This window comes from Lasiodiplodia theobromae (genome assembly GCF_012971845.1).
Source record: "Lasiodiplodia theobromae strain AM2As chromosome Unknown scaffold_26, whole genome shotgun sequence".
NCBI lineage: Eukaryota > Fungi > Ascomycota > Dothideomycetes > Botryosphaeriales > Botryosphaeriaceae > Lasiodiplodia > Lasiodiplodia theobromae.
The window spans coordinates 633,577-653,095 of NW_023336467.1; the positions used below are offsets into that span (position 1 = coordinate 633,577).

Consider the following 19,519-nt stretch of genomic DNA (forward strand, 5'->3'; position numbering starts at 1 on the left):
GGGGCCCAACGTGGTCTGCTGTTAGCGTCATTGGCCAAGAGTGGCATGGTCTGAGGCTGTGAAGTATCATCGCCTGTGCAACCTCAGGATGCAGTCTATGTAAGCGCCGACTTGGTGGCTGAAGTCGTGTAGTTCAGCCTGAGTGAGCAAAGAACTACAGCTATAGCGCCATGAAAGCCAATTTGAAATCTAATTGCTTTATGGATAGCCTCCGTACCAGGTGTAATTGTTTTTCTTTTAAGAGGGGATATGAATTGCTATGTATCGTTGCAGCCAATGAGCTTGCTGCGCGAATTTTTTTTTTCTCCCGTGTGCCACATCTGCACAAATCTGAACGGGTGATAGCCATAAATCTACCATGGATGATAAAGCAAATTGAGTAAAGTAGTGTCTGAAGGGACCTGAAGGTTGAATTGAAGGGGCATGACTCCGTTCCAAACGCATGTTGAAGTACTTAAGTTTTGCGTTTAGTCGATGCACCATTTCTGGTCTTTCGGCAGACGCCTCCATTCTACAGCTTGGTAAACCTCTCCATCCGTAATATTGTATCCTGATTCCCCTTCGGATTTGTCGACGGTATGGCGCAGCCGCATTTCATTCCACCAGTGGGGAAATCTTAAGTGGCACTGGCGATCTGAGAAGGCGCCACCAACTTGACTACTTCTAGCGAAAAGAACACCGTCTTCCTCAGAATAGATGTACACCAGTAAGACATGAACTAGCGTGTCTTCGTCCTCGACAGGCTCCATATGTGTAAGGATGGCAGCTTGAGTGAACTTGGTATCCTTTTCATCTCTCACGGGTTGCGCAAAGTGGCGGTCCTTAGCGGTGTCCATGGCCGTTTGTAGCGTTTTGTGCACCAGGAAGAGCCATCGGCCGACTTCGTCTCGGATCCAAAAGTCATTGCCTATAGGACGGTCAAGGGCATTAAGTAACAAAGCTCCTGAGCTGGTGAGGGAAAGGCCACGTGCCGTTGAAATTGCGCAGTCGTTGGAAAGACCGAAGGTGTCTACTGGCTCTCCATTATCGAGGAGCGTCTTCGGTGCCCAGCGGAATCCAGGAGCTGCCAGACGGGTATGGGTCGAGAAAAGCAAATCACTTGGGATGGCTGGGCAGATCTTCCGGAAAGCGAGCATCCGGTCTTCTGGCTCTGCTTCGAGGGTTGGGTCTAGATTGCAACCCATCACAGAAGCGAGACAGAGCGCCTCATCCGCGGCGACGCTCGTCCGGCGACCAGCCACAGCCTCTACGACGCGGTTCAATGTCCGTGCGTTGAAAGTATGAATACGTTCCTTTGCTCGAAAAGAGGCATGCGCAAGATTCACTTGGATCCAATGCCGGTATGCTCCCTGTGGTACCGAGGCTTTGCTTTGGGTGACAAATGATGGAAATATGTCAGAGTCAAAGAGCTGATCCTGGAATGCGAAGTACAGCCGCTTCGCCAGAACGCCTTCCTGCCAAGTCCACAGTCTTCGTATCCAGCCTGAGGTCAGGATCCGAGCCGCCACTTCCACGGGTGACGAGTGCTTGATGTTCACATGGTCCAGGCGCCCATCCAAAACGAGGACTGCTTCCGCTTCTTCGTACGTCTGCCTCATCATTCGGATGGCCAGACGCCTCATTGCTACTGGACGTACAGGACAACAAAGAGTGTCTAACCAGAATGCAGTGGGTTGAGGAATCCCCGGGATTTTCTCGATCTTCGTGAGAATTCTTCGCAATTGACACAACGCAATAGAGTTCTCCGCTGGATTTCCGAGCCCATCTGACCACACATGTGATATTGCAACGTATTTTTCTGACGAAATAACAGGATGAAGCTTCAAACAGCTATGGCTCTCCCCTAACCTTTCTGCTTTGATGACCGGAATGTATCCGTCTTCCAGTATGGAATACAGCTCGTTTGGGTCTACCAGAGCGTGCTGACAATTGCAACCACTCTTGACGTGAAGATGTTTGTATCGGCCTCGATCTATTTGATATGCATTGCATCTCTCGAAGTTGCAAGCACTGTGATTCTTGTGGTCCGGAGGGCCAAGGCGGAGCATGTAGTACACGAATTCAGCTCCGCCTCTCCTGCCAAGGTCCCCAGCCAGGTGCGGGCACCAGCCAGAAGATATAGGGTTGATCTCGAGGAAATCAGGCTCCCCAAACTGACCACTGATCTCCTGTATAGTCGTAGGAACGACATCGTGAGGTGTAAGGAGATAGAAGTCACCCGCGTGAAAGCCAGGTATCAAGCCGGGGTATTGTTGGCATATGTATTTGAGTATTCCGGACAAGAAGTGGATAAGAATTCCCAGCGAAAATGCAAATATTGGATCGAGAAAACTCTCCTGTGTACGAGCGATTACGTTGTATACCCGTTCAGCGAGCTTCAGGGCCTGTTGCCAATTTCGGATTGTGTCGCCACTGACCCCGTGTTTCCGAATTCGTCTCAAAAGACTGGACGCAACCTTTTCAAGGTTTTTAGTATGAATGTAAGAGGGTTTGCCTCTTCGCCTCGTGACAAAATCGTCCAGCTTAATGGAATCCCCAAAAAAGGAATGAAGGGACCCGAAGAAGAGCCACGTCTGTAGGAAACTCTCTACCTCCTCCAAAGTTCTGCGGCCTGAGGCAATGTGCGTGTTCCAACGCTCAGCGGCAAAGACATCGTCATCAGACCAACCAGCACGGGCTGGGTAAGAACAGAAGTCTCCCCGGTCGTACTCCGCAAGGCATGCGTATTTGATCTTTGGGTTCTTGAAAACAGGCTTGGGCGGTGCGAGCAAATGGTCCATATTGGGGCTATGTTCAGATGGAGTAGCTGCGGAAAGGCAGTTTCCGTGTTGAGGTATTCGACAAGGCTGGTGATCTTTGCTGCATAGCCCCCACTTCAGCTATGCCCTACACGGCCTCATGCAGGCCGCCACACAGTTTCAAAAATCGCGCGAGGCAGACACAGTAGATCTGCAGCCACGTATTACAGGTCTCACCCAGCCTCCACCCGGTGAACGAAATGCGGGTCGCCACTCTAGCTTGCTAAACGGGGCGGAGTCTGATGCTTGACCTCATCCTTCAGCCTTCACGGACGCAGCGTAAACTGAACAACTCATGCCCCCACCAAACAAGAACTATGATGGCTCACCTGTGGGCGTCATACCGCTTTCTCATGCCGCTATTGCGGTTCATCGTTCTGATCGCAGCGCTACTGGCGCGTGCGAACGGTCTCCCCACGCAGGCGAACGTGCCTTCGAGTGCTCAGAGCGCGACAACCACCAGCTCCCCAGAGCGCCGTGCAGTTGACGGGACGTCGAATCCGCTTGGGGCACTGGGTAGGCAATGGCAGAATCCAAGTGATCTGTCAAGCGTGTTGATGATCATCGGGGGGGACATCGTTCAGGTACGTGCATCGACAGCCTTCTTCCGCACGAGCAAGACGCAAATGCTTACCGTTTACTCTACGCAGAAAGCAGTAGCCCAACTTCGGGGCCGGCACATCGCGCCTGTCGCCTTCAGTTTCGGCTTCGTGTCCTACTCTTTCACCTCGCTGCTCTCCGCCATCGGCGATGGGCGGCTGATGCCTATGTCCGACTGCCCCTCGCACCTCGTCAACCTCTCCTCCGGCTATTCGCGCACCAACAACTCCTGGATCCTCGGACGCCTCCTGCGCGACGCGGAGAAGCGATCGACCATCAACGCGTCGCTGCACATCACGGTGTACAAGACGACGCAGGCGGGCGGGAAGCCGGTGTACGACTGGCTGTGGTGGACGGGGGCGGCGGTGCTGGTCGGGCAGCTGGGCATCGCGTGCGTACCGTGGGTGCTGGACGGCGACTGGCTGATCATGGCGCTGACGGTCGTGGGCACGGCGCTGGCGCTGGCTGGCAGCGCGCTGCCGCAGTGGGCTAAAGAAAAGTGGGCCTGCCGCTCGGCTCCTGAAGGTAGGTACTGCATCACCCGCGGCAACGGCCACACGCGTGCCATCATCATCATCAGCGAGCACCCGGACAGCTTGAACCTCGAGGACCTGGCCACGGCCAGAGGCCATCCCGTGCATCACACCCGCATGATTCTCGGCTTCCTCGCCATCTGCTGGATTGCGTTCCTGCTGTGCGTTGCCGGGCTGGAGGAGAATACCTGGTTCCTGCTTGGCGTGGGCTTTTTGGGCATGGTGCAGAACGTGCTGGCTGCTGGGGCGCCTAGAGATCCGAGTGCCATGGGAGTGCCCATGGATCAAGTCGACGAGATTTATGAAGGAAGGGTTATGGAAGTACTTCAAGCAGCCGAACGTAAATATCCAAAGGTGGGTATCTCGCTGTTGCCAATTTACTTCCCAGGGGAGCTTCGCCCGGATGAACAGAAATTCTTCGATGAGATGAAAGCAACGGTCAAGGAACGGCTCAAGGCCCCACCGTCCAGTGGCAGCTCTTCAAGAACGCTCACACCATCCAATTCGGAAAATCTCCTGAAGAACGTAGACTCGGAAAAACACTTGGCTATGAGCTAGGGACGTTGCTTAAAGGTGCAGGTGCGACCAACGAAAACTTCCATGCGGCAGTCGCATCCCTCTAATTTGCTCGATAGCCCCCCTTCCACACGATTCCGGTTCGTTCAACCTTGTCTCTCTGGAAGAAACAAACCGCTCCAGCATCTTATCACTTCGCTTGATGCTTTTGATCCATTCTGTCAGCGAACTGTACTGTCATTCCAAGCCATCCTCCAGCTTTACTCAACAAGACAGCAAAGACGTGCAACATACGTCTCTGAAAGAGACGGGAACAGCAAATTCGAACCCCGCACGCGTATTCATACCAGCAACTCGGGAACTGCGCAACCCGGAACACCACCAGCATGAGCGATGATCAAGATCAGAACGAAACCTCATCTCAGACGTCTAGTCATACACCAGGGCATTGCCATTGCCATTGCCATTGCGAGGACGACACGAGCAGCGAATCCTCAAGCGTCCCTTCACCGCTGTTGTCGCGGCCCACGTCGCCGGAACATGATGAACCCATGACGGTCGACAAGATCCTACAGCAGATCCGACAACTGGAGGCTGAAGAGCACGCCAAGAAAGACGGAGAACAAACCTTGCCAGAACCGTTGAGGGTACAGCTGCATATGGTCCTGCTGGATGTAGAGTTCTTCGGGCCATTGATGTGCCGGACATTAAAACCGCTTCTCGTGCTGTCTCTTGTGCGCCTACTCAGAGCACTCAAGGAACATGTTCGCAACCATCCCAGCTTCCACACCCACCGGGTTCCCCGGCCTGACAAAGATCTCTTGGAATACTGGGCGAACCTGGCCAAGTACACCAGGGCTTGCGTAATCTGGTTTTTGGTCTGCGTCCGCGCGTGTCTTGGATTCAAAAAGTACAGGTTTCTGCAACAGAGACTCTGTTTAATCGAGCAGTACATTCTATGGAATTCGGAACGACTTGGGATTTCTTTGAACGAAGCAATGAGTTGCAGCCTGGCGATGCCACGGGAAGGAACAGGATCTCCGTCTGGCCACCCACTCTTTGGAGTTAGATCGAAACTCGGCAATGTCTCGGCGGACTTTCGGCTCCTAAGCACTATAGGGTACTTGTCGCGCATCCATCAGAAGGCTTTTGCGTTCATTTACGGCGTCACTGTCGATGAGGCAGCCACAGCAGTACTTGTTCCTGGTATGGCCCATGTCTTGAACTTGAGGGGGACTGCGCATTTCAATCCGGTCGTTGCCGGAATACAGGCCTTTACTTTGATGGTCCTCGATAATGTCATCCCTGCGATATCCGCGTTCAGGGATATGGTAGCGGACGGTTCTATTAGCGAGCTTACAGCAGGAACGCTCAAGAAGCCTGGGAAGCCTAAGGAGTATACGGTGCTCGAGATATATATTTCGAGACTTTCTCGTTTTAAATTCTGGCGCCCGGTGGATCAGAAAGGTTTTGTACTCTCATATCAGGCTCGTTTCCATCCAGAAAGGCGGCGCTGTTTTCTCCTTTATTGTCCCGGCAACTCAAATGACCATCCTCAAGGACCACAGATTGTTGATGATGACCATCCTCAAGAACCAGAGCTGCGCGCCCTGGCCAGCGATAAGCTCGCTGCCGAAACTGAGTGGCCGCCGCTGTACGACGAGCAGCAGCTGGCCCTTGATGACCATCCTCAAGAACCAGAGATTGTTGATGACTATCCTCAAGAACCAGAGCTTGTTGATGACTATCCTCAAGTACCAGAGCTTGTTGGATCGTGACACGTCATTCTCGTAGCTAGCAGTGTGAAATAAATGATCTGTTCAATTACCCTTGCTTCATTCGTTATTTTCCGGATAAGATTTCTGGAAGAGAAAAGCTGGAGCAAGGGCTTGTTAGAGTAACCATGGACCCGGAACGGTGACTAGGGCACAGACGTTTCAGTCAGCGCGGGTGGAACGAAAGCCAGGGTCGATGATGCAGTGAGGGCTGGATCGGAAGCGTTTGGTAAGCGTGGCACGCACGAGGGATGCGAGACCGGCGGAGGTGACGAATTCGCCCTGCAGCTGTTATCTCCGATCGTGACATCTGCCCCGCGACGCGCCGTCCAGAGTTCAACGCGCGGCCCCACCACCACTCTACATAACCGCCTCGCTGCCACTCCTCCCGCGCAAACAATCCCAGCGCAGTCCTCGAGCCCTTCTCAGGAATGGCCGGCCTCAACGATGGCGGCGCCTTGCCCGAAGGCGTCAACTCTCTGCTTGATACTGACCTGTACAAGCTCACGATGCAGTGCTGCGTTCTCAAGTACTTTCCGAACGTAAACGTCACCTACAGCTTCACGAACCGCACTCCCCACATGCGCTTTACTCGCGCCGCCTACCGCTGGCTCCAATCGCAAATTAACAAGCTTGGAAACATCACCTTTTCGCAAGAGGAGCTCGACTTCCTCAAGAAAAACTGCGCCTACCTCAACGACCAGTACCTTCGCTTTCTTCGGACCTTCCGGTTACACCCCGACACCCAGATCAAGCTGTCGTTCAATGCGGACAACGACACCGGTGCGGACGGAGACATAGGCGACTTGGACCTCAAGACGGAAGGGCTATGGGTTGAAACGATATTGTACGAGATACCCTTGCTCGCTCTCATCAGCGAGGCATACTTCAAGTTCTGCGACACGGATTGGAGCCACAATGGTCAGTTGGACAAGGCGTACCAGAAGGGATTGAAGCTGCTGGAGAATGGGTGCATCTTCTCGGAGTTTGGCAGCAGGAGAAGGCGAGACTACCATACCCATGATGTCGTCATGCAGGGTCTTATCAAAGCGGCGAAGGAGGCAGAAGGTAAAGGGTGGGCAGGAAAAGTGACAGGCACGAGTAATGTCCATTTTGCCATGAAATACGGCGTTGCCCCCGTCGGGACAGTCGCGCATGAATGGTTTATGGGAGTCGCGGCCGTGACGAACAACTACGAGGACGCCAACGAAATTGCCCTCAGCTACTGGGTCGGCACGTTTGGCGAGGGTGTAAGCAAACCAGGCCGGAGGGAAATACTCAGGAGTGCTGACCGGTGCAGGTTCTGGGCATCGCTTTAACCGACACATTCGGCACACCTGATTTCTTGAAGGCATTCAAGAAGCCGATCCCTAGCTACACGACTGCCGAACCGGGGCCTGCGGCCACTGCGGCCTCAGCGGCCGGGAGCTCCACACTACCCGACACGGCAACGCTCGGGAACACCGAGCCGCCTATCCAGGCCCCGATTCGCAAGGGAAATGGAACCAATACGGACGTGCCGACATTTGCCCAGACGTTTACCGGGGTGCGCCAGGACTCTGGAGACCCCAGGGGCTTCATCAAGATGATGCGCGACTTCTATGACAAGGAGGGTATCACGGACAAAAAGGTCATCGTCTTCTCCGACTCGCTCAACATCGACCTGTGTCTGGAGTACAAACAGGCCGCCGAGGCCCAGGGATTCCAGCCAACGTTTGGCGTAGGCACGTTTTTGACGAGTGAGTGTGGCGCGGGTGCTGGCCAAGGCTGTATCGGTTGCTGACGATCCCACAGATGATTTCGTGCGCCAGTCCACGGGCCAGAAATCGGTGCCGCTCAACATTGTCATTAAGATAGCGTCGGCAGAGGGCAGGGCTGCGGTCAAGATCAGCGACAACATCGGCAAGAACACAGGCGACAAAGCCGTGGTTGCTGACGTTAAGCGGAGGCTGGGCTATGTTGAGAAGGAATGGGCGGGCGGCGACGAGCGGACGCGGTGGGGAACGGAGGGTGCTTCAAAGGCTGCCTAAGGCGCAGGGCTCTTATGCGGCTTTAGCAGTAAGCACTGGATAGAGCATGGCAGCAAATGTGGCGGCAGCGCCGTCTGCGGAGCTCATGATGCACCGTGGTTTCTTTCGTGTTGCGACTCGTGCGACAAAAATAGTGAGCAAATGAGCGACGGGTGTCGCGCCCGGCCGCCGCTCGCAGGCGCTGTGGGCGCCCTTTCCGCATTCGCCCCAGGGGCTGAGCCGCGACTCTGCCCTGTCCTGCCCTACCATCTTTCCTGTCACGCACTCTCTCAGCTCAGCCTCTCAGCCTTCCTTCGCGCTTCCAGAGCCGCGGATCCGTCGCTGTCGTTCTTTACTTCTTACCGGCGCTTCCTCTGCTCATTCCGATCGTTCGCCAGGCGCGCTCCACCCACACGTCAACTGCATACCACCCACGCTCCACGCGCCCACCCGCACGATACCTCCGCAGTCTTGCCACCCGGCCCCCAGGAGTCGCGTCTACACGCTTATAGTTTCACCATTTCACCATGAGTGTAAGCCTTAGCTCCGCCGCCTTAGAGCCCGCTCCTCCACCGCACACACTTCTCGAGCACCCTCCGCCTTACACACAGCTAAACCATGGCATCACAGTACGGAGGTTACGGTCAGGGCGGCTACGGCGGCCAGAATCCCTATGGCGGCAATGATGGAGGCTACGGCGACAAGAACGGCTACAGCAACCGTAAGATTCCGCCGCCCCCACGGCGCCTCACCGCGCGTTTGCGCCGTTACTAAGAGCGTAGCTTTCACAGAGCCCGACTACGAGATGCAGGCCATGAACAACGGCGGCTTCGCTCAGCAGGCCGCCGACCCGAACGCCATCCTCAACGATTGCCAGGCCATTGACCGCGCCCTGGACCAGATCGATTCGCAGCTCGAACAGCTGACGCGCCTGCACAAGTCGGCCGTCAACGAGCCGCTCGTTTACAAGAACCAGATTGACAACCTGAACAATGAAATCATGACGGGCTACCGCGGCCTCGTCGACCGCATGAGGCGGATCAAGGGCATGCCCGAGTCGGGCGAGCCGCGCAACAAGCCGCAGGTCGGCCGCGTGGACCGCCGGCTCAAGAGCACCATCAACAAGTTCCAGGAGGTTGAGAGCAAGTTCAGGAAGGAGCTGCAGGAGAGCCAGGCCCGCCAGTACAGGATCGTCCGCCCCGACGCGACCGACGACGAGGTCAAGCAGGCGGTTGAGGACCCGAATGCGCAAATCTTCCAGCAAGCGGTATGTGGCGCTGAGACATGTCTTGGGTCTGGCCAAGCCTCCGGGATCGGAAATGCTAATTGTCTCGCGTCAAACAGATGTTGCAGAGCGATCGCCGGGGACAGGCGCAATCCGCGCTGCGTGCGGTCGAGGGCCGCCACAAGGAGATTCAGAAGATCGAACAGCAGATGGTCGAGCTGGCACAGCTGTTCCAGGACCTGAACGAGATCGTCGTGCAGCAAGAGCCGCTCGTGGAGAACATTGAGCAGAAGGGCGAGGAGGTTCGCGACAACGTAGTCAAGGCCAATGAAGAGATCGCCGTCGCCATCGACAGCGCACGCGCCCGTAACCGGAAGAAGTGGTACTGCCTGGGCCTCGTTAGTAAGTGCATTTTCCCCACACACCTCCACACACCTGTGCTTTGCATCCACACCGCTGTTCTGCACGGTAGATCTTCCGGGGACGATAGTTGCTGATCATGCCACGCAGTCCTCATCCTCGTCATCATTGCTATCATCGTCGCCGTCGTCGTCGTCATGAACCAGAACAAATAAGTTATGATACCCCGAACCTAAGGAAGAGATGCAAAAAAGAACAAAAATGCGCCTCTGCGGAAACGATTTCTTTCAGTTCTTTCGTGAATCATAGGCTCATCAGAAACGGTGAACTTTTGATTCATGCATGGAAACGGAGGAAGAAAAAAGGTTTAAAAATGGCCGGCATTCCTTGACGCGAAAAAAAAAAATAATCAAACCAAAACACCCGCCAGAGGGTTGAATCAGGAAAGAAAGCATCCACGTAGATGTGACCCAGTGTACATTTTGAGCCGCTTTTATTTTATAATGCGGTCATCTCCCGATCATCATACAACACCGATTGCTCAGGCTTGGAAAGATGCAGGAATTGAGGGATAGATTGATGGGGGCCTTGTGCTAACGGAAGTTGAGTGATATCTTATGGGGGGGTTTCTTTGAGTGCTTTTCCTATCTTCATTTTCTCTTTCCTCATCACCATCAACACCACCGCGCCGCCATATCTGGCCTGCACGCGATGGTTATGAGTTTTTTTTTTTTCTTTTCTCCTCTAAGTGAACGAGAAATGGGAGACTTCATCTTTCATTGGGCGTTGGATTTCCCTTATTGCTTTATTCCCTTGCTCGTTTGTAGTGATATGTTTTTTTTTCCCTTTTTCCTTTTGCTTGCTTGCTGATTAGAGAGAGTCTGCTCGGTTTTGTGCGTGTTTGTTTTTGTTTGACCATTGCCCGGTTTTCATTGCTGGCGCAGGGAGGGCTGAGCAAACTATGCCTGTCTGTGTTTGATTGATTTGTTCATCGCGTAGGCAGTCCGGTTGCAAAACGAAGAGGTCGGCTTTACTACTTTTGTTGTTTTCGGGTTCTTGCGTTGCCTCTTTTTTCGGTACGTTCGATCTCGTGAGGGTAGTATGTCGAAGAGCGTACTTTTTTCTAATAGCACGATTTTAATTGATGTGTTTTGATCGTTGATGAGTTGGTAGAATTTTTGCATCCTCTTCCTTTGACGGCGATGGAGAGAAAAGCCGATGCGGTGTATCACGAGATTTTATGTCCTATATCGTACGGCAGATGTTGCAATGTTTCTGTGCTGGGCAGTTGAAGTGGATATCCAGATGTGAATTCATTTCCAAAGCTTTATAATGATATCTAAACATAGACTTCGATTACTGCGTGAGTAAATGTGTTATCTGTAATAGAGTTAGTTTCAATATTTTGCAACATACTGTGACATCACCACCAAGCATGAGAAGACCTTGTTTGAGTCGAGAACAGGAAATGACAAAGAGTTGTCATTCCATTTCGATTTGATGCTAGCGAGTAGAGGACAAGCGAAGGAAACGCTAGAGAGAAAAACAAAAACGCCACTAGATCACTGAAGACCACATGCTTCCGATAAGCCCAGCCAAGCCCATCTATCCCAAGGTATCCCACGCTATGCAAGAAAGAAGTGTGTTTGGGAGGAGAGAGAGGAAGGTGGTAGTCCAAAAATAGACCCAACAACCAAGATACCTGTCTGTGATCTCCATCCCCCGATGCCAAGCCGCAAAAATAAACGCCGTGCCCAATGCTGTGATATGCGATGTGGGGTATAGGAAGGGTCGTTGCTGTGGAAGGTAGTGGGTTGTGGCCATGCGCTGTCCCAAAAATAGAAACAAGTGGGGGCCGTGGTGGTGGTGCGAGCGTCAAGCCACGACCACTACCATCCATCTTTCGCGACCAACAACACCATCCAACCTCCGTAATTTTTTATGTTTTTTTTGTGTGGGGCCGTGGAGCTCCAACTCTCGCGAGTTTCTTGGTCTACGCAGAAGACAAGGAAAAAAAGGAATGCACTCAAGCCGATGAGGAAAAGAAAAAAAGATGATGCGAGTCGGTTCGTCCAGGGCGATGCTCTTGCGTGCAGCGGAGATCATCAGGCAGTCCCGGGGATCTGCGCTCCGATTGGCGACGTAGCGAGTCGCGAGTGAGATTTGAAGAGACGAGATCCGGAGGCGTAGGGCAGATCACGGGGCGATTGGATCGCCAGGATCTTGGAGATCGTTTCTTGTGGAACCGTCGCTTGGTCACTCTCCCTGATCTCCACTACAGTCCGGCGAGTGTGGATGTAGAGAGAAATGAAATAATACTGTAGCGGGCAGGAGTAGAGTGTGGAGGAGAGAATTTATTTCCAGTAGCCCGTGTTGTCGCCGCGAGAAGTCGAGTCGTAGGTCTGGCCGCCCTGGGTAATCTTGGGCGGTTGCGAGCCCGGCTTCGTGCCGTAGCCCCGGGTGGGCTTCATGGATGAGGCCGTCGCTGCGGACGAGGCGTAGTAGTGAGAAGACGAGGAGGAAGGCGAGTAGTAGGCAGCCTGGGCCTTCTTGGATCCGTAGGAGTAGGAGTCCATGTTGGTTGTTGTAGATTTGCTTTTGGCGGTGGCTTGGTTTAAGGTCGTGGTGGAGAGTGATGAGGTGAGTGCGGAAGAGGCTTGCTGGAGTATGTTGGAGAGTGTTGGACAGTGGCTTTAAGGATGCGAACCGGTTGGTGAATTGTTTGTTGGTGGTAGGGATAGCGGCAGTTGGTGAGAGAAGGATGCCTTTATAACTCAGGTTCAGACCTCAGTCTGACAGCCATGGCCAGGCAGGCTTCGAACAAAAACGCCAATGCGCATTCCAACAGGCGGCGCTGCCTTGGAGGGTGTGACTGTGCGAGGCGGTGTTGGTTTTCGAAGGCCGCCCCCAAAGGACCAACACCGCCTGCGCAAGGCAGACCCCATTGCGGCGTTCGAACAAAAACCAGGAACCAGCACTTGCGAGTGGCCTGGACGGCGAGACAGAGTCATAGCGCGCAGTTGAGATTACGGTGGGCTTTCGCGCAAGGCATCATGAGGGCGATTTTGCGCAGCTGCGCGAAAGAAGCGGAAAGGCGCAGGCTCCAACCACGAAAGATAACGAGCGATGACTGGACATCAGGCACGAGAAGCCACGCTTTACAGGCAGCACAATTGATTCATGACGCTGAAGGATTTAGTCCAAGGCTGCAAAGGCCAAAACCCGCGAACCCAAGGCCAAAGCGGTTGACCGTGAGCGGCGCAAAAGAGGCAGTGCAAGCTGGCTGACCGATTGCTGCCTTGGTGGACGGCGGGCTCCGGGGCTGTTCAGCGACAAGAACCACGCCGTTCGGGCGGCGCGCGCACGAAGCGGCGTCGGGCCGCATCAGAATAGCAGTCGCAGTGGAGCCGAAGAGCATGAGAATAGGCGCGGGAGAACGATCGAGGAAGGCTGTGGGGGGCGGAGAGGTGGTTTGCAGTGCGGCTCGGGGGTGGGGGCAGCGGCTAAGCTCAGCTGGGCCACTGCGACTTCCCCAAATAAATCATCGCTTCGCCGCCCGTGGTGGTGTGTCCAACACCACCTGTGCTCTTGTCTCTCCTGTTTTTATCTGGACCCACTGCTCGCCGTTGCAGGCTGCTATTTTGACCGCTGGCCCGCTCTTTTCTTGGACTCTGGTATGTATGAGCCAGCGCCGCTCGCGTGCGCCGTCGCAGCGGCACCTGAAAACCACTGCTAAAGAAAGACTCACCACGTGCGATCAGTCGAAACCGTCTGCGACCGCAAGCAGCCAACCAGAAGGCCGTCCCGCCTGTCGCCTCGGAGCTGGTTCCTCGAAATTTCCCGATTTCCGCTTGTCCTCGGCGTTCGCTCGGGTTTGCGGCAGAGTGGTCCCGTCAGGTTCCCCTTCTGGCTTCTGGCGCCAAGTAGTTCGCACATAACCCAACACAGATCCTCCGCAATCCACTCGTTCGTGTCAAGGGTCCTGTCCAAGATCTGTGTTTCTCTTCTCCGCATTTCAAATCTCGTGGATCGTCCGTTCCCTGCCGTCGTTGTTTAAGCTTAATCCCACTACACTGTCCGGCCAAGATACGTCACTGCTGCCCATCCCACATCAGCTATCTGATCCAGCCCTCTTACCGACTGCTTCTTGATCGACCTTCTTTAATCATTCGCATGTCACTTGACCCTCTCAATGACGGCGCCTGGAAATTCGAGAAGGTGGCCTGAATCGCCAACGACGCCATGCCGCGGCAGCTAAGCTCTACCCAAGCTTCGCGCCCAAGACCTGTGGGACAGCTAGAGACGGCGCGCGACAGTTCATACATCGCGTCTACCGCATCGAGTAAGACGGTCCAGATGGGGCCAGAGTAACGGGGCCGACCCCAGTTGACCCCGCGAAGCTTCCCCAGTTTTTTTTTTGCTGGTTCCGAGGTCTGTAGCCGGAGGCTCAAAACGTGGAGGACCGCAGGGCCGAGGTTGTCAGCCGCAACTTCCAAAGAGAGGCTCCAATGCACCATCGCCATGTACGGGCAAATGGAAGAATGCATCAGTGATGAGTGCGAGACTGATCTCATAGGCATTGCGATCTGATCTGCGATTTGTCCAGACTCCGGCGACCGTCACTGCGATCGGAAGCCATTATGCGAAGAGAAAAGCTCATGCGATGGCTTGACTTGGCGCGGCGCAAGACTTTAGCAGCTCATTGGCACAAGCTTGAGTGCGGATGGCGTTCGCGACACCGAGCGTGGCGCATCTTTCAACGAAACACTCAACAGCGGCAGGCAATTTGGACGAATCCTTCGAGGGCGCTGTGCCGCCGGCACGACCACGTTGCCCGCATGTCGCACGCCGATGCATGGTCAGCGACTTCAGCCGCAGATCCAATGCTCCTGCAGGGCCTCGGACGGAAAAATTGGGATGATCAAGGTGTGGAGGGACGACGAATGCCCCGTTCATCTTCCACGCAATGCGTCCCCTTACCACGCCACCCTCTCGGCGTAGGCGATGCTTGATTTTGATTTCTGTTCGCGATGGACAGCGGTGTGCAAGGAATCCCCTGCCAGCGCAGCTAGTTAGGGCGATGCTGTGTATTATTTCCGTGGTGTGGACACGAGGCGCGAGCGTAGGATTCGATGCGTGGAGGGGGAGTGCCAGCATGGTCGCTGAAAACAGCCTAAAGTCAGCCGGTGGAACAACTATTTTGGCTCCCTCCCTCTAATCCCGGCTGCCGTAGAGCTGGGACGAGGCCAGCCTCCGCACACGGCTCGAGCCCTGATGGGCGCGAAATTGTGATAGCGCCGTCACGGCCGCGACGGGCATAGCAGACAGCCATGGAAGGCGGGAGTACGAGTCGCGTGCCGACAGTAGCGCTGAAGAAACTTTCTGGATTACGCCTCAACGGGCATCCTCAACGTCGGCATGCCTGTCGTGCGGCGAGCACCTGAGAATCGGCTGGTGGGGAGAGGGGCGGCACGACAAAAGAGGCCAACTGGGAATGGATGGAGGGTCCGAGACTGCAGGGCAGCACGGAGCGCTGATGAGCCGGCCCGAACTCCTGCAGGTTTACGGGTCGAGGGTCGCTGCCATAACTGTGGTAGTGCGTCTCTCGCTGACGCAGCTCCCGTTGACCCGATAGAGAGAGGTCGCGACGGTTTCATCAAGGATGTGCGGAATAATCGACCGATGGCGGGGCTCGGGCGCAGCTAGCGAGGGTCTGTCGCCTCCGGAGGCTCAATCGCTCGCCCCGCCAGCGAGCTGCCAGCATCCGGTGCGTCCGCCAGCTCCCAATGCCCGCACGACTTTGACGTTTGCCGAGCGTCGTATCCGCCAGCCTTTGCACCGAGGGCGGAGGCAGCTGCACGCCGCCAACTGTGCAGATCCACGTGAGGCCCAGCGTGCTGCCGCGCCGCTCCGCCTGGGCGCTGGGCATTGGCTGTTCGTCGATAGTTTCCCATGTCGAAACCTTGCCTGGCAGCAGCGCCGGGTCCTCGTGGTGCCTGGGGTGTTTCTGGCGGTGCCGGGATGGCAAGCCAGCCTCGCGACCGTGCCCTCGGCCGGCGTCCCTGCGTGGGATGGAATGGCCCGCGGGCTTGACAAATGGGAATTCTCGCAGCGGGCTGCACCTGCCAGGAGGGCAGCTGGTCCACGTCCCCTGCTGCGGGCTGAGATGAGACGACGCCGCAGCGCTGCGGCACAGCGGGCAGCGAGCGGAGACGGCGACGGGGGCCTTGAGAACGGATTGGCAGGACGACCGGCTGGACGACCGGCAGCCGGCGAGGTGGACTGACGCTGAGCTTGGAGGCGTGCTGGGCGGTGCTTGGACGGCTTGGGTGAGCAATGCGGCGCCATGACAATTTCCATGTTCCCAAGTGCAGCGCGCCTCGGCAGGCAGCCTTCCCCAGACGATGACGGCGCAGAGGGGCGATCCCGTGCGCCCGGCTTGTCGCCCACTCGCGCGCTGACTGGCCGACAGGGTGCGTGTGGGTACGTGGAGAATGCTTCTGGCGTAATGAATCTGGTGCCGAGACGAGCCCACCAGCTTTACCCGCACACGGCCACCGCACCTCGACCCGCCCGCGCTAGAGTCTCCGCAGAATCGCTGTCACCATGTATTTATACGGCTCCGTGCCCCAAGCTGCTCTACCTCCCTCCCTGGTGTCACCCACGAATCGCGCAGGCCGGCCCAATTGGATATAAACGCGAAAGGACTCCCCGAGCCCCCTTGCACCCCAATCCCTCGACTCTTCATCGCCTGGCGCATAAGAGCATTCCGTCCTCCTCAGTCGCAGGCCGCCCCAAGCAACCATGTCTACCAACCCTGTAAGCCTGCTTACCTCGCGCTCTGCAAGACACAGCACTAACATCTCGCAGGACACCAAGGAAATCAACGGTACCAACGGTACCTCCGGTACTGACCATGCCGCTCTTCCGCCTAAGCAGCGAGTGCCCTACGACTATGGTGGCAACCCGCTGGCGCACATCGCGACTAACGATCCGTCAATGCGCCTTCCAGCTTTCGGCGGCGAGTTCCAGCCTGGTCTCTACCGTGCCCCCAAGAAGGACTTCGCCAACCCTGCTCCTTTGGGCCTGTCGGCTTTCGCTCTCACCACTTTCGTCTTGTCTCTGATCAACATGGGCACCCGTAGCATCGGCCACCCCAACATCGTCGTCGCCCTCGCCTACGGTTACGGTGGTCTTGTCCAGCTGCTCGCTGGTATGTGGGAGATGGCTGTCGGCAACACCTTTGGTGCTACCGCCCTCTCCTCGTACGGCGGTTTCTGGATTTCGTTTGCCATCATCCTGACCCCTGGCGGCTTCAACATTGTCTCAACCCTCGAAGCGCCTCTGGAGGGCTCCACCGAGCCCAACACTGCGGCGTTCCTCAACTCCTTTGGTCTTTACCTGATGGTGAGCTCTAAAACTACAAGAGACCCAAGGGGTGCATTCGCTAATCAATTCTCCTGTAGGGCTGGTTCATCTTCACCTTCATCCTGCTCATCTGCACTCTGCGCTCGACAGTGGCTTTCTTCTTCCTCTTCTGCACTCTCGACTTTGCCTTCCTCATGCTTGGTATCGGTTACCTGAAGCACGACGGCAGCGAGCCCCACCCCGGGCTCATCAAGGCCGGTGGTGCGTTTGGTATTCTGGCTGCCTTCGCCGCCTGGTACAATGCCCTTGCCGGTATTGCCGACTCGAGCAACAGGTATGCTCTCCCCCGTACCCCTATCTTGACCGTGACCAGTTGGCTGATACACCCGAGAAGCTTCTTCGTCATTCCCGTTGCCCACTTCCCCTGGTCCGACAAAGGCCGCGAGAGGCGCGGCAAGGTCGACAACAGCGCTGCGCGTGCCGAGCAGGCTGTTTAGACCAGACCACCCCGACATCTCTGTCATGGAACGTCGAATACACTCACATTTTCGACACGTCATTTCTTGTTTTATTTACCAATGATATACTACTAATGTGCTCCTCTTGGCTGGAGCCAAGGGGGTTGGGAACTATCCGGGACGTTGGGGATCAATTCTGAGAGAAAGAATGCCTCTGGCGTATGTGCGGAGGGGAAAAGGAAAGCGCTGGATATCCGCGACGGCAAGGGTTGCTTCGTATTCTTTTTTACTGTTTATGCCATCCAAAGATACCACAGTTCTAATATGGTTTTGACATACTCTGTCCTTTTTCCCTTATCTCTCTCTCCGTTTCTCCTGCGCGCTTTTTCTCTACGTCTCCTTCACCGCATTCGATCTGCGTTCGGCCGGCCCCTCTCAACACTGATGATGTCGTTGACGTGACTAAAAGCCTTTCCCCTTCTCTTCCAAGCCGCGCCTCGGCGCCTGGGCAGAGCATCCAGCCCTAACGCCGGTGACGGAAGGCGCGGTGCTTGGCCAGGGCGGTGGCGCCGCCCCCAATGGCCGCTGACTCGCGAGGCCCGGCATGTTTCCATCCAGCCTAGCCTCGCCAAGGTGGGGAAGCTGAGGGCAATTCCCGATTGCTACGACAGCACAGATTCCAGAAGCAGCACTTTTGTTCTTGGTGTGCGATCGTCGAATGGTGTGTGCGCACGCGCCGCGCAAACTGCGAAGAAGGATCCAATCCCATGCAAGAGGGCACAATAATCGGTTCACTCATCTTTTACGTCACCCGTCGTCAATAAAGACAACCAACGCCGTGTCCATTCGCTCGAGCGCAAGCACCCCACGTCACGCGCTCCGGAGTAGACCGTTCGCGCTCGAGGGCGCGCGCGTCTGACAGGGTTCACCCAAGGTTGGCTGTCGTGTTCGTTCGATAATCATCTACAGGGTCACTCCACATCCTCGGACTGCTAGGTGGCTTGTTGGTTTTCTCGGCTATTATTGCAGATGCCAACTTCCTTTTTCCTCCCTGGCGCTGGGGGAGTGGAGGGGGCCCGCGCGTACGGGCGCACGGGGCATAGGGTACATACACGTCGGTCGCTCTGCTCAATGCAGGCGTGTACACAAAAAACGGAACTACTGCAGTGCCGAACACAAGGGACGGCGTGTCTTAGACAGCTCCTGGACCCGGTTGTCGGAATGAACGGTATGTGCGCCTGTCGTGCACCAACGGCGAGACCGAGGATCATCTCGAAGACAGGGGCCTCGTGTTTTCGTGCTTCTCTCTCTTGTATTGCATTTAAGCTTCCAAGCGATGGGCGATCACATTTTTCTTGACTTGACTTCATGCGGACCAGACGATGGATAGTAGTGAATCCTGCGTGTAACGTCGCTCGAATCCAGATCTTTCTTTCCTTGCATGTGGATCTCTAAGGCTTTACCGGGTATGGGGAAGCGCGGCTACCCGGGGCCCGGCGGCGGGATGCCGCAGCGGTTCCTTCTTGTTTGTGTGGACGGGGCTGATCTGCGTGTAGTGCTTTTTTTTCCTTTTCTTTTTCTCTCCTACGCGCCTCTCATGCTGCGGGACCTGTCCGAAGAATTTAGGGGGACATGAACCAAAATGCACGTTTGATATAATGTTGGGACTATAGAGGGAGGTTGTGGCATGTGACGAGTCAAGAATTCGAGGTTAGAATAACGCTTGCTTGTCTCGGTAGCGTGGCATTCCTGCCCAAAGAGGCTTCCGACTCGCTGGAGCGCGGAGCAATATCGTGGCCCACTAGCCTGCGTCAAAACTGCGCGAACAAATCCTACGCTGTCACGGCCTCGTTCTTCCTTCCCGTTCAAGGTTCCCC

The 19,519-nt window shown here is 55.6% G+C and overlaps 5 protein-coding genes across 5 annotated transcripts; 4 read left to right on the forward strand and 1 right to left on the reverse strand.

The window, feature by feature from the left end:
- Window positions 1-3,424: 3,424 nt before the first annotated feature.
- Window positions 3,425-4,489, forward strand: LTHEOB_8410 (uncharacterized protein; the record flags this gene model as incomplete). The annotated part of the gene is made up of 1 exon (XM_035517885.1): window positions 3,425-4,489. The coding sequence occupies one exon, from the start codon at window positions 3,425-3,427 to the stop codon at window positions 4,487-4,489; it is 1,065 nt and encodes a 354-aa protein (XP_035370530.1).
- A 344-nt stretch (window positions 4,490-4,833) lies between these two features.
- LTHEOB_8411 (Nicotinate phosphoribosyltransferase) lies at window positions 4,834-8,252 on the forward strand (the record flags this gene model as incomplete). The annotated part of the gene is made up of 7 exons (XM_035517886.1): window positions 4,834-5,363; window positions 5,517-5,778; window positions 6,016-6,201; window positions 6,373-6,451; window positions 6,634-7,472; window positions 7,523-7,961; window positions 8,017-8,252. 7 exons carry the CDS (start codon window positions 4,834-4,836, stop codon window positions 8,250-8,252), a joined length of 2,571 nt encoding a protein of 856 aa, XP_035370531.1.
- Window positions 8,253-8,849: 597 nt separating this feature from the next.
- LTHEOB_8412 (Snare domain-containing protein) lies at window positions 8,850-10,031 on the forward strand (the record flags this gene model as incomplete). The annotated part of the gene is made up of 4 exons (XM_035517887.1): window positions 8,850-8,952; window positions 9,014-9,498; window positions 9,576-9,858; window positions 9,967-10,031. 4 exons carry the CDS (start codon window positions 8,850-8,852, stop codon window positions 10,029-10,031), a joined length of 936 nt encoding a protein of 311 aa, XP_035370532.1.
- A 2,139-nt stretch (window positions 10,032-12,170) lies between these two features.
- On the reverse strand, window positions 12,171-12,392 carry LTHEOB_8413 (uncharacterized protein; the record flags this gene model as incomplete). Its single annotated transcript, XM_035517888.1, has 1 exon — window positions 12,171-12,392. One exon carries the CDS (start codon window positions 12,390-12,392, stop codon window positions 12,171-12,173), a length of 222 nt encoding a protein of 73 aa, XP_035370533.1.
- A 4,228-nt stretch (window positions 12,393-16,620) lies between these two features.
- Window positions 16,621-17,681, forward strand: LTHEOB_8414 (FUN34 family protein; the record flags this gene model as incomplete). Its single annotated transcript, XM_035517889.1, has 4 exons — window positions 16,621-16,635; window positions 16,687-17,223; window positions 17,283-17,518; window positions 17,576-17,681. 4 exons carry the CDS (start codon window positions 16,621-16,623, stop codon window positions 17,679-17,681), a joined length of 894 nt encoding a protein of 297 aa, XP_035370534.1.
- Between the last annotated feature and the right edge of the window lie 1,838 nt (window positions 17,682-19,519).